Here is a 12,757-nt window from a genome sequence, read left to right on the forward strand (position 1 = left end):
AACTCTGGTATCAATGCCATCTTTATAAATGACCATTTAAACTGTTAAGCATTAATAGATATTCCTCCCTGGCAAGAACATTAGATGCAGAACAAATGACCTTACGTATTAATGTCTAATTTCCTTATACTATTCTCCATCCTCATACAGTTGCACAGAAAACTTCTAACTTCTGGATTAGGAAATTTAACAATATGAAGGAGAATCTAATTCCCCTCCCCCATTTCCACGGATTATTTTATCGATTTCCTGCTATTTCCAAGTGTCTTCTTTTTTAGTGGCAAGAATGTGGAATTGCTAGAAGTATCCTTAAAGGAAACCTTGAAGGTCATCAAATCCCTGGCAATGAATGCCTTCATTCAACAAAGGGCACTGCCCTCCTTTGCCTGCAAACCCTTTAACATCAGCAAGATCCCCAGAGGGCTTGCACTTTAACTTGGTTGGAGCAGGTCACATTTCTAAAATATTTAGCCCTCTCAAATGTCCCTGGTCGGCAGCACTGAGTCACTGATGCCACAGCGTTTCAGCCTAGATCGACCTCTTTCAGGTTTTCAATGGAATTATTCCATGTAATCCGATTTACACAGCCATTTAATCAAAGTGAGAAAGGAGATTACAGAGCTCACGTTTGTTTTGCAAAGCAAGGGTGCAAGGATCATCAATCCTACTGACTCTCAAAGTGACAGGATAGTACATCCTCCCCCTTTGGAGTGTTGGTCATTAACCTGATCTGTCTCCTGTGTTGTTTAAATAGGAAAGTTTAGGCTTTTTTTTTTCTTTCTGAACTAGAAGGTAACGGTTTCTCCACCAGATCCCACCACTACTATCCACCTGAAGAGATGCTACTATAACAAGGAATTGGTCCTCACCCCCCGCCCCCCCCCCACCGTCCTTACATTCCACAAAGCAGAAGGCTTGTACAAGTCAAATAATTACATTATAACTTTTGTTGTCAGTCTTTAACATTTGCATTTCAAGATCACAGTGTGCAGATCTCAGGTGTGGCGGCGTTCAATGCTCTGCCTATGAACCTGCTTTCCAGAGGAACCCGCGCTCCGCTTAGTCTTGGGCGGCTGCCCTGGAGACTGCACAAACCTCCTTTCTGCCAGGCAGCATCCCTTCCCCCCGCCCCCTGCCGACCTTTCCACACCTGTGCACTAAGCTCAATTCTTCCTACTTCCTTCTGAATGTGTACATTTCCCAGGCCTACATATCAATTTAAAGTAGGATACAAAGCAACTCATTCAGTAAAGCATTTTCTGCTCACGGATGCCTTCATTCTAAACTGAGGATGTGGACAAATTCTCAATTTCCTTTTTTCCCCACCACTTCCACCCCTTGGACACGTTTCAGATAGTGCAGTCTCTGAGAGATCCTCTTGGGGGTGAAAGGGCAGTTTTACCCAACTCGCGGCAGTTACGCAGATAGATTCCTAAGGGGAGAAGTGAGAAGAGGTAAGAAGCATAATGCAGAACGAACTGTGGGTGGGAGTACCTCGGCAGTCCTTTCCAAACGATAAGTCAAATATTTGCTTCAAGGGAAAAAAAAAAGTCTAATTGTACCCCTGGGCGGTGCTTTACCCACAGTGTTTATGTATAATGCACAATTGAGCAGCACTGGGAATTACCTCAATAACTATCATTAGAGGTGCCTATTAAAAACAAAACAAACGAACAAACAAAAAAAAACCAAAAAAAAACCCTTCTCCTCTGTAATGGAAGAAGGTGGGTGCAGTGTGGTGGTATTACCCCATCTGTGGCTCTCTGGAAACTCACCCAGAGCCGCAAACCTGGCAAACGCCTCGCAGAGCGAAGTTTCCCGGGCTGGCCGGGCAGGGCAGGTTCTCCGCCCCGCCTAGCGCAGCTGCTAAGGAGCTCCCGTTGGCTTCGCTCCCGCGGCTGCACCCGAGTCCACACGAGCCCCACGCCCACTTGGGGGGCTGCACAAAAACCTGGGTTCGAGAGCAAGCGTGGTGCGCTGGGAGCTGTTTTGCAATCTCCCGGAATCCACGGGAAAACATCTCCCGTGCAAAGAAATGCCTTCTCGTGATAACTTAAAAAACAATACAAAACAAAAAAAAAAACAACAAACCTCTCCGGCCAAAGAGCAGATCCTTCCATTTTACAGGAACTGCGGTTCCCGACTGACAGCTCCAAACTTAACGGCTGCGGCTCCAAACTTGACACCAGCTCTCTCTCATCGTTCCCACTCCTCTCTCTGGCTCACCCGGCCACAGCCGCTCGGACGCGCACGCCACGCCCGCCTCCCTCGCACCCTCCTGGCTCGTGCGGCGGGCAGAGCCCCACTCGCCCCGGCAGCCGGTGCCGAGACAAGCCGGCCTCCCGCGAGCTCCGGGAGCGATTTCCTGGGGGACCCGGCGAGCTCCCGGCGCGCCCTACTCACTTGTGTCTTCTTCATAAGGAAAGGCAGCGCTGTGATCCAGTCCAGGCAGCGGTGTGGCGACTCCGTTTAGATGTTCTGGAGCTCCAGCATATTGCACGAGCAGCGGCTGCAGATAGTCCACGCATTGGGTAGCCCGAGCGCAGCGCCCTCTCCCCGGCCCGTGCTTTCCCGCAGCGATCCCAGTCCCGGCGCAAGGCGGCGAGTGAAGCCCCGGCCGGCGCGCCGCCAGCACTTTTATACAGGTCCCTCCCGCCTGCTCCGGACACGCCTCCTTCCCTTCCGGAGCCCCGGGGAAGCAAGACGGGGCAGGGGCGCGGCGGGGAGACCCGGGAGGGAGGCCGGAGCGCAGCGAATGCCCCCGAAGTTGAACAAATCAGGCCAGGCGCTTCCCTTGGCGTGGCAGCCGCGGGCGCACACCAAAGGGAAGCCGCGAGGGCGCTTCCCTCCGCGAGCTTAACAACCTGCAGCCGCCGCTCGCGCCGCGTGCCTGGCGCGGCGAGTCCCAGCTCGGCCTCTCAGCTCCGCCGGGGCTCACCTGGCACCGCCCGGGGATAGACGCGCGCTGGAGAGAGCTGGGAGGCCCCCCTTTTACACAGGCGGTTGGAGAGGAGTTCGCTGGGTGCCTAGCAAAGAATTCGCCCCCCTCCCCGCCCCGCCTTAGGGAAATTTAAAAAAAGCTTAATTGGGATCTGTAGCAGGCCATTGTCTTACCTTCTATTTGCTTTAACAATTTCTTCAGTGAATGAATGAATATTTATAATTAAAAAAAATTTGTTGACTCAGGGTTAAGTATTGCTAAGGGAGATGCTATTTTCAGGATGGTTTGCTGTTGTTTTTTTAGAAATCAAAAAAATAAACAAAATAAATTAACATTAAAAGAGAAGGGATAGATTATTAAATGTGCGGGTCTCTAATAGCAAGTGTTTGAAAAGCTGTACTTTTTGAAAGCTGTTAGGGAAAGTTTTGAAGTAGGAAAAATAATGCAAAAACAGTGATAATAGCTAACACCATTATGTAATGCACTTAATTATATACCGGGTGCCATGCTAAGGACTTTTTGTAGATTATCTTGTTAAATCTTTTCTCAAACCTATTGTGTAGGTCCTGTCATTTTTATTCCCATTTTATAGGTGATGAAACAGAGGCTTAGGTCAATTTTCCCAAACCACATCTAGTAAATTGTACAGGTTAATTGGAATCCAGAGCCCTCTGGCTATATAGCCCTTAAAAAAAAATACTTAGAACAAATATTTTATTGCCTCTCCAAAACCCTTCTATATTTGTTCTTATAACTGGAGACCATTAAAAAGCATTTTATTAATTTTTTAAAAGAAAATGGTAACCAGATATAACACTAACAGTTTTTTGGAACAAGAATAATGTGTAAATTTAGGAATTAGGTATTTTAATGAGAGGATTCCAAATTTGCATTAATTAGTTCAGTGTACTTTTGTTAAAAAATGATATGCCAAACTTATAACCGTTAGAGATCAAGAAACTAGGTAAAAGTTGAAGCTCACAGGGTGCCTGGGTGGCTCAGTTGGTTAAGATCTGACTTTGGCTCAGGTCACGATTTCGTAGTTTGTGAGTTCAAGCCCTGTCTGGCTCTGTGCTGACAGCCTGGAGCCTGCTTCAGATTCTGTCTCCCTTGCTCTCTGCCCCTCCCCCACTCACACTCTGTCTCTCTCTCTCTCTCTCAAAAATAAATAAACATTAAACAAAATTTTTAAAAAAGTTGAGGCTCACTGTGTTAGTTTTCTATGGATGCTGTAACAACCACAAGTTTAATGGCTTGAAGCAACACAAATTTATTATCTTACACGTTGAAGGTCAGAAGTCCAAGATGGATTTCACTGGGCTAAGTGTTGGCAATGCTGCATTCCTTACAGAAGCTCTAGGGGAAAATCCCTTGTCTTGCCTTTTTTGGCTTCTAGAAGCTGTCCACATCCTTTGGCTCATAGCCTCCTTCATCTTCATCGGTAAAGGTGAGTTGAGTTTTCACATCAGACCACTCTGACTTTCCCTTTGGACTCTCCTACTTCCAAAGACCTTGTGCTTACATTATGTCCACCAGAATACTCTAGGAAAATCTTCCTATTTTAAAGTTAGCTGATTAACAACATTAATACTCTTTGTAATGTTAATTCCCCTTTGCCATGTAACATAACATATGCACAAGTTCCAGGAATTAGGATTTGACATCTTTGGGGGGTCATTATTCTGACTACTGCATTCACTTAATGGCAAAGGACTCTGGGGACTGGGAAATGTGAACTTCGTATGTCATTATGCAGCCTTCAGCAAGTGCTTTGCTCCAGGAGGCTAGAGCACCCACTGAGAAGACTACTTACCCCTCCATAATTATGAAAATAAATGTTTGAAAAAAAGGACACAAGAAAAGTTCACAGTATTAAATGATCGTTTTTACTTTCAATCAGAATAGTGCTGCAAATCATTTTAAGCAGAAGTGGAAAGAAGCCTGAAAACAGAAGCAAGTATGACAGTACTAGACAATCATTTAATTGTTGACTCCTCCCTGGTAATCCCAATCTTAACACAACCAGCCCTTCGGGGTAATTTTGCTATGCCAAAAAATCTTCCAAACACTTGCATATATATTATGTCTAAAGGATCTACACTCCTGAAATGTATTATTATACTCTAATGGAAATGAGTATGAGCAAGGTTGTTTCAGATTGTGCTGCAGGCTATATGACCTTGTCTCAAATCATAGGTATAACAGTGTAACATGCATAACTGTAAAGTTTCCCAGGATGGTACACAGATTAGTATTTTTATTTTATCAGAGGAGTATGAATCAAAATGTATACGTTTTAAATGTGTATATATATAATACACATATATATCACTTCAGATGACTCTAAGTAGTTTCTTAGTAAAAAATGTGAAGGGTCAATTTAAAGACAGTTTAATGTATAATATTAAATAAATAATAACTAGTACTAAAGGAGGGTGTTCGTGACAAAAATCATGAAGTCGGTAGAATTACAAAAGCTCAGTAAACATCAATCTAACCATATTAATTTTATGAAATCAATAGGAAGGAAAGGCTAATAAATTAGACCAGGTTTAAGGAACCCAGGGGGTAAAACTCTCATAAATTCAGGTCAATTTTTTTTTTTATTATTCAACTAAGTCATTCATCTCAGTACTCAATATATTCATCTCCTATAGTGTACACTCTCACCCGCTCTCTCCCTCCCTCCTTCCCTTCTTTTCCCTCTCCATTCTGTCTCCTCCTCCCACCTGCACAGCTCAATCAATGGCCCTAGCTACATTAATATCATCACTGACTTTCTCACCCATAACTGTATTTTTTGTTTCCTTCATATTGCTGCATCACAGTTTTGCTGTAGAATCATGTTATTTGAAATCAGGTCAAGAGAATAAAAAAGCATATCTCAAAGAGATTAGGAAGAGCTTATATAAAATTTGAAGATTCTCCATCAAGCTCATGAGGTAGTCCAAAGTGGGCCAGAAAGATGGAGGTCTTCCTTTAAGGTAGGCCTTTGGAGGAGACACAGGCCAGTATCCAGTCCCTTAGCAGAAGAAAACTAGGAGCTACTTAAAAGTGAACAAGAGGCAGAGCTATGCTCCAAGTGGAAAAGGAGACATAGGGAATATTTTCTTGTAGAAATAGTAGCTTCCCATTACAGGGTTCAGGGAGTTCAACTTCGGTACATTGGGAAGAAAGTCTCTCCATGATGATCTCATCTATGCTTGCATTCTTTCACTGCTACTTTGTCCATCATGCTGTTTCTGATTAATTGTTGGAAACAGTTTTTGGTTTTGAGCTTAACACTTGTTGTTAAGAAACAACTTTCATTTAGCAAGTAAGTCTTGTAAATCTTGTCTCATGCATGTAAAACATCTCTTGTTCACTCACCATTTTGTGACTGCCCTGTGTTAGACACACATGTTATTTTCAGTACCTTTCTTTACAAAAATGGCACCCCAAACTAAAATCTCTTTGTTTGACCAGGCTGGACCAGAGGGTTGCCATCCATTCCCATCTTTGGGGGAGGTGGAAATGGAGAAGGATTAGAATTGTTCTTTGATCATGCAACTTCCTCTGCTGAAAATTCTTTGGTGACCCTCCATTGCTCTTGGGATAAAGCAGTACATACCTTAACAAAGACTTCATGGCTTCCAGGGTTTGGCCCCTTGCTACCTCTCCAAAGTCCATTCATTTTGTGCTCCCCTGCTCCAGAGGCAAGGGCCTTCTCTCTGTTCCTCATAGTTCCTTACCCTTTCAGAGCCTCTGCATATCTCCTTCCTTTAGACTCCACTTGCATCGCTTTGCTCAACCCTTTCCTCTTTGCCTAAATAACTTTTCATTCTCATTAGATCTCAATTCAATATCCTCTATATTCTCTTCCTTAGGCAGGCTTTCCTTAACTTCTGATTTAGTCAGCTCTGCTTTTATTATAAACTCAAGTGTGAATTCCTTCTCTTCTGTAGCACTTACAAAGTAGCTGCAGTTTAACATTTGTCTGTATGATTATTTGATTAAAGTCACCGACTATGACTATCCTCACTCATTTTTTTATCTTCGGTGTCAAGTATAGTGAGCAGAACATAGTGAATCTCTGTTCTAATTAAGTTGCTGATGCCAGGCTTGAGGCAGGGACTGTGCCAGGCTCTTAGCTTATACTATGTCACTAACTTCCTACAACAATCATGTAAGGGAGATAATTTTTCGATTTGATAAATAAGGAAACTGAGGACAACAAGATAAAGTAGTTTCTTAAAAGGTCCCTCAATCAGTAAGTAGAAAAAGCATTGATCTAATCCAGGCATGTGGACTATGGTAAGCATGTTTTATCTGCCCAGCACACCTTGCTATTCCTCTTCTGCTAGTAGCACCCTACTTTCTTTTGTAGAATTCACATGGATTCCATGTGTTTCAGGATGGATTGTAATTCACAAGTCTCTGTTTCCCTCATCTGCAACCCCACTGTAGGGGTGAGTTTATGACCCAGGCCTGTCCAATCCCCAGATTGGTGAGGTAGGGATACATCGCCTCAGGTGGACCAATCAAAATCCACTGTGAGACTTGGCTGCTAAAGTTAATTGGAAAGATCAACTCTTTCCTGTGGAGTTGCCAAGCTACAAAAATGTAAATCCTCCTTTATCCTTCTAGGTGTATGATTTTACCAGCCCTAAAAATGATGAAAAGCATCAGTTAATGGAGTATTCTTTGAGTAACCCTATTTTTTAGTATTCAGGGAATATCATCAAACCCATTTGTTTAGTTCATTGTTTTTCTTGGTTATAGAACAAAGATTAGCAAATATTGCCAAAGATACTAAATACTTAAATTATTGGTAGTTGGATTTTTTCCCTTTACACTGTGCCTAAAAATGAATCATAGGTCCAATTTAAAAATTAACAGTAAATAATTACATTCCTGAAAAGAGTTGAGCCTGGGTAATACCAAATCAGAGGGATGTTAAAAAAAAAAATGTTTAAACTCTTGGGGCACCTGGGTGGCTCAGTAGGTTAAATGTCCCACTTCAGCTCAGGTCATGATCTTGCAGTTCCCACCCGGCATCAGGCTCTGTGCTGATGGCTCAGAGCCTGGAGCCTGCTTTGTATTCTGTGTCTCCCTCTCTCTCTGCCACTCCCTCATCCATTCTCTTCTCTCTCTCTCTCTCTCTCTCACACAAAATGAATGAAACATAAAAAAATTGTTTAAACTCTTGTGAAATTCTAGAAATGTTTATAATATTAACTCAGAATGTTCTGTTTAATGTTGTCAATAAAAATTGATCATATATCAAATGGAGTTTGAAATTGACAAAATAAAAGAATTAGTGTTCCATGGAGATAATTATAATAAAGATAGATCATTATTCTCTACATTTATCAAGTAATCAAGAAGCTATTAACCATATGATTCAAAGAAAAATTGAGATTATCAAGAAATACTTTTAAGTTTATTTATTTATTTTGAAAGAGAGAGAACATGAGCAGGGGAGGGACAGAGAGGAAGAGAGAGAATCCCAAGCAGGCTCCATGTTGTCAGCACAGAGCCTGGCACGGGGCTTGAACCCACAAACCATGAGATCATGACCCGAGCTGAAATCAAGAGTCTGACGCTTAACTGACTGAGCCATCCAGGTGCCCCAAGAAATTCTAAAGTTATAAACTTATTCAAACATTCTGTTACGAATATGAGAGAAAAGAAATCCAATGGATCCTAGAGAAGGAATTTCCTGGCATATTTTAAATTGTTAAATTTTATGGAGATAACTCATATCATTTATTCATGTGTACTATTCATTAATCAATTTAACAAATATTTTTGAATACCTCCAAATGATTAATAATTTTCTTTAAAACATATTATCTATTTCTGTTATCTACTGCCCTACTTCAGAGTCTCAAGAATTTCACTAAACTATTTCAACAGATACACCAATGGTCCTCCTTGTTTTTGTTTTTTCCAGTCCATTTCAAATTCAGCGCCAACATTTCAGTAGCATCTGTAATAATCTGGTCATATCACCTCACTGTCTATAAATGTATGTTGATTCTCAGTATCTAGAGAATGAAATCCAAAGTTCCTCACAGTTTGGCCACAATATTTATAGCTCCCTAGACTCATCTATTGTATGAGCCACTTCTGTCTATGTAGCCATGTTGGACTTAACATTTTCTCTGACACCTTTGTTCCTGTGTTCACATTATTCCTTGATCATGGAGTAGCTTTTTTCCTATTTTCTGCCTGAAATCTCCTTTTCATCATTCAAATCCTGGTTCAAATAACACTTCCTCTCTGAAGCAGAGTGCCATTCATTCTTTATAACCTTAATTACATTTACAATTAATGGGAAAATTAATTTGTAATACAGGAGTCCTCACTCAGTGAAAGGGAAAAGGATATTGGTCACAATGTGATGAGTAAAAGAGTAAAGTAAGCTGTGGGCATTTGATGGAAAATTCTTGGGAGAGAATATGAAATAGGGCTTGATAAAAGTTAACAATGTTTTCATGTCATTATATTGGCTACTAAAAGTTTAACATATTTTTTTGACTCAAAATTTATTTTTTAATAAAAGAGGAAAACTTATTTCAATTAACTTATATCAACATTTTGCTTGCCATTTTCTAATTCAGAGAGATTACAGAAGCTGTTATTTCATGAACACATTGTTTTTAATTTTTTTTAATGTTTATTTATTTTTGACAGAGAGACAAAGTGCGAGCAAGGGAGGGGCAAAGGGAGAAGGAAGGAGACACAGAATCTGAAACAGGCTCCAGGCTCTGAGCTGTCAGCACAGAGCCCAACGCAAGGCTCAAACCCATGAGCCACGAGATCATGACCTCAGCCGAAGTCGGATACTCAACTGACTGAGCCACCCAGGCGACCCGTGAACACATAGTTTTTAAAACTATAAGGCAATTTTGATAAATGTAGTTTACACAGTTAATCTACAGATGAAGAAACTGAGGTCACAAAGGGCTAATTTGAATGAGGGGGTAGACTCCATATCTCCAGAACTGACTTATGAAACACTTTATGGCTAGTCCAAAAGCACTACTTCTAAGGAATCAAGATCAAAGAGTAAATATTCCACTTTTGTTTATAGTAAAGAGTGATTTATTATCAGGGCGCCTGGGTGGCTCAGTCAGTTAAGCATCCAACCCTTGATTTCCACTCAGGTCATGATCTCATGGCTCGTGAGTTCAAGTGTCTGTGCTAACAATGCGGAGCCTACTTGGGATTCTTTCTCTTTCTCTCTTCCTGCCCCTCCCCTGCTCGTGCTCTCTCTCTCTTGAAATAAATAAATGATCTTTAAAAATATGAAAAAAAGTGATTTATTTTTTGAAGAGTGATTTATTATTAATAAGCAAATGATTTAAAGATTATTCAGAGAAGGATTTCTAGAGAAGAAGAAAAGTTGAAATTGATTTTTTAAATGATACGTGTGTTCTACATATTTTATGTATATAGGGGTCTACTGAATATATATATATTTTAGATGCTTAAATACCATGAGATATTACCTACCAACTTGAAATATTTTGCCAGAGATCCCTCTTCTCCATGACATTTAAAAAATATATCATCTAGGGGCGCCTGGGTGGCGCAGTTGGTTAAGCGTCCGACTTCAGCCAGGTCACGATCTCGCGGTCCGGGAGTTCGAGCCCCGCGTCAGGCTCTGGGGCTGATGGCTCACAGCCTGGAGCCTGTTTCTGATTCTGTGTCTCCCTCTCTCTCTGCCCCTCCCCCGTTCATGCTCTGTCTCTCTCTGTCCCACAAATAAACGTTGAAAAAAAAAATTAAAAAAAAATTAAAAAAAATATATCATCTAATTGTACATTTTTGCATAATTTTCCTGGTTATGACTTTCATATGTGTCTCATAACTGTTATGTGCATAAGAAAAATTAATTTACATTGTGTTTTTGGCAGTGACGCTATCATTTTCAGTTATCTGATTTTAAAAGAGATTCATGGCTCCAATTGTGGCAATATATTTTTTTTAATTTTTCTTTTGAAATGTGTGTTCTTTCACAAATCACTTAAATGAGAAGTTTTGAACATGGCTTATTTCCTAATTGACAAGTGTTTTCTGTACAACCCTTGAATGGCACAGTTAATAGAGTGTAGAGAAATAGATAAATATACTACTTTGCAAAGCTCTATGGCAAGATGTAATTCAACTCCCCTTGCTATCTCTTTCTATAAAAACTAGAAACAGGAAATATTGGAGAAACTCACATATTTGGATTTTTTTTTCTTTCTTTCTTTTTTGAAGGAGTGGTAGGTGATAAAGGATGGGTTTGACATTAAGCTGGCTAGGCAACAGAAAACTTTACTATTGTGGGTTCCACAGTCTGAAATAAGTATTGTAGATACTTTTTTTTCCTTTTTTTTTTTTTTTTTTAGTGGATGTGCAACTTAATTAGACAAGTAGCAGATTTTTCATGTCTCTCTCAGCGTCATCAGACCATTTATCAAAGACCATTTATCAAGTTTGGATAAAAGACATTTGTTCACAATGTACCTCATTGTCTGTGTTTTCCCTCAATTAGAAACTGTTTGCAATGACCCTATCTGTAGAGGTTATGGGGATCTTGACCAGTTTTCAACCTATGCTTCAGAGCCCTTGAGGAAAGAGAGGGTTTCAAAATTTAGAGATTCAACCTTAAAATGGCTACTGAGCCCTAGACATTGTCATCATTAGCCACATACACCAGCCACCCTCACCCACCTTCCTTTGCTTTATTCTGTTTCTATTCAAAGCTGCCATTCCATGTTATGGAGGCTCTCATGGCAAATCCCAGATACCACCTTTCTTATTCTGAAAACTAAACTCTAGGTGAGACAGTGTGAGACAGTAGATAAAAGTAAGATGATTGTTGTCATAACAATTGATTTTTATTTATTTATTTATTTTATTTTTTTCCAACGTTTTTATTTATTTTTGGGACAGAGAGAGACAGAGCATGAACGGGGGAGGGGCAGAGAGAGAGGGAGACACAGAATCGGAAACAGGCTCCAGGCTCTGAGCCATCAGCCCGGAGCCTGACGCGGGGCTCGAACTCCCGGACCACGAGATCGTGACCTGGCTGAAGTCGGACGCTTAACCGACTGCGCCACCCAGGCGCCCCAACAATTGATTTTTAAATATGTACTTTATTTTTCATTTATAAAGAAGGCATGCTTAAATTGGACTGATTATTTCTATGATACCTTTCCTTTGCCTTAAAATATGTAGGATGATATTGTGTGTGTTATATCATTGAAAGTGCATCCCCCAGGTGCTGTTAAGTATTCTATTTAAGAATTTCAGTCCAGGGCTGGCCAGCTAGCTTTCTAACTAGAAGTTACATGCTCTAGAAGATATCAATGCCAGTACTTCTATTATCTATATCTATACCATCCACATTTACCTTATTCATAGATGTTGGAAATATGTTAGAAATAAGAATGTCGGATATCACCCATTAATAGCATACTATATGGCAAAATAGGCAGGAAAATGTTTGCTTACTGACTTACACCATTAATGTAAGAAAGGCTCACTGGTAAAATTAAAGCTCTTCAGGATACGTGGTTTAGATAAAATTGCTTTAGAGGCATGGACAGGAATAGGGTATAAGAATTCAAGGAAGTCTGAAGCCTTTGGCAGTAGAAATGAGGCATGAGACTTGAGCCGTAAACAGACTGATCCCAGTTACCGGTGTGGGAGGATTTCTAATGACGTGTTTGTCTTGAGTAAATATTTCATGCAAGATGTTAATGAGAGCACTTAACTGTACAAAAAGCTAGGACTTTATCAAACTTTAAAGAATATTTTATATGACCTGAGTTGTGTCTA

At 40.7% G+C, this 12,757-nt stretch overlaps 1 protein-coding gene across 7 annotated transcripts in view; it reads right to left on the reverse strand.

The window, feature by feature from the left end:
- The window catches only part of KITLG (KIT ligand), a 100,507-nt gene that overhangs the window by 82,626 nt on the left and 5,124 nt on the right, over positions 1-12,757 (reverse strand). Inside the window, exon 1 of one of the 7 annotated variants that reach the window (XM_045060761.1) lies at positions 2,404-2,593. The exons of 5 other annotated variants lie outside the window; for them this stretch is intronic. Coding sequence is in view for 1 of the 2 variants with exons in the window: in NM_001009343.1 (NP_001009343.1) it covers positions 2,404-2,418 (15 nt within the window). In the remaining variant the exon portion in view is untranslated. 7 annotated transcript variants of the gene reach the window in all.

The sequence above is a fragment of the Felis catus genome, chromosome B4, assembly GCF_018350175.1.
Source record: "Felis catus isolate Fca126 chromosome B4, F.catus_Fca126_mat1.0, whole genome shotgun sequence".
NCBI classification, from domain to species: Eukaryota; Metazoa; Chordata; class Mammalia; order Carnivora; family Felidae; genus Felis; species Felis catus.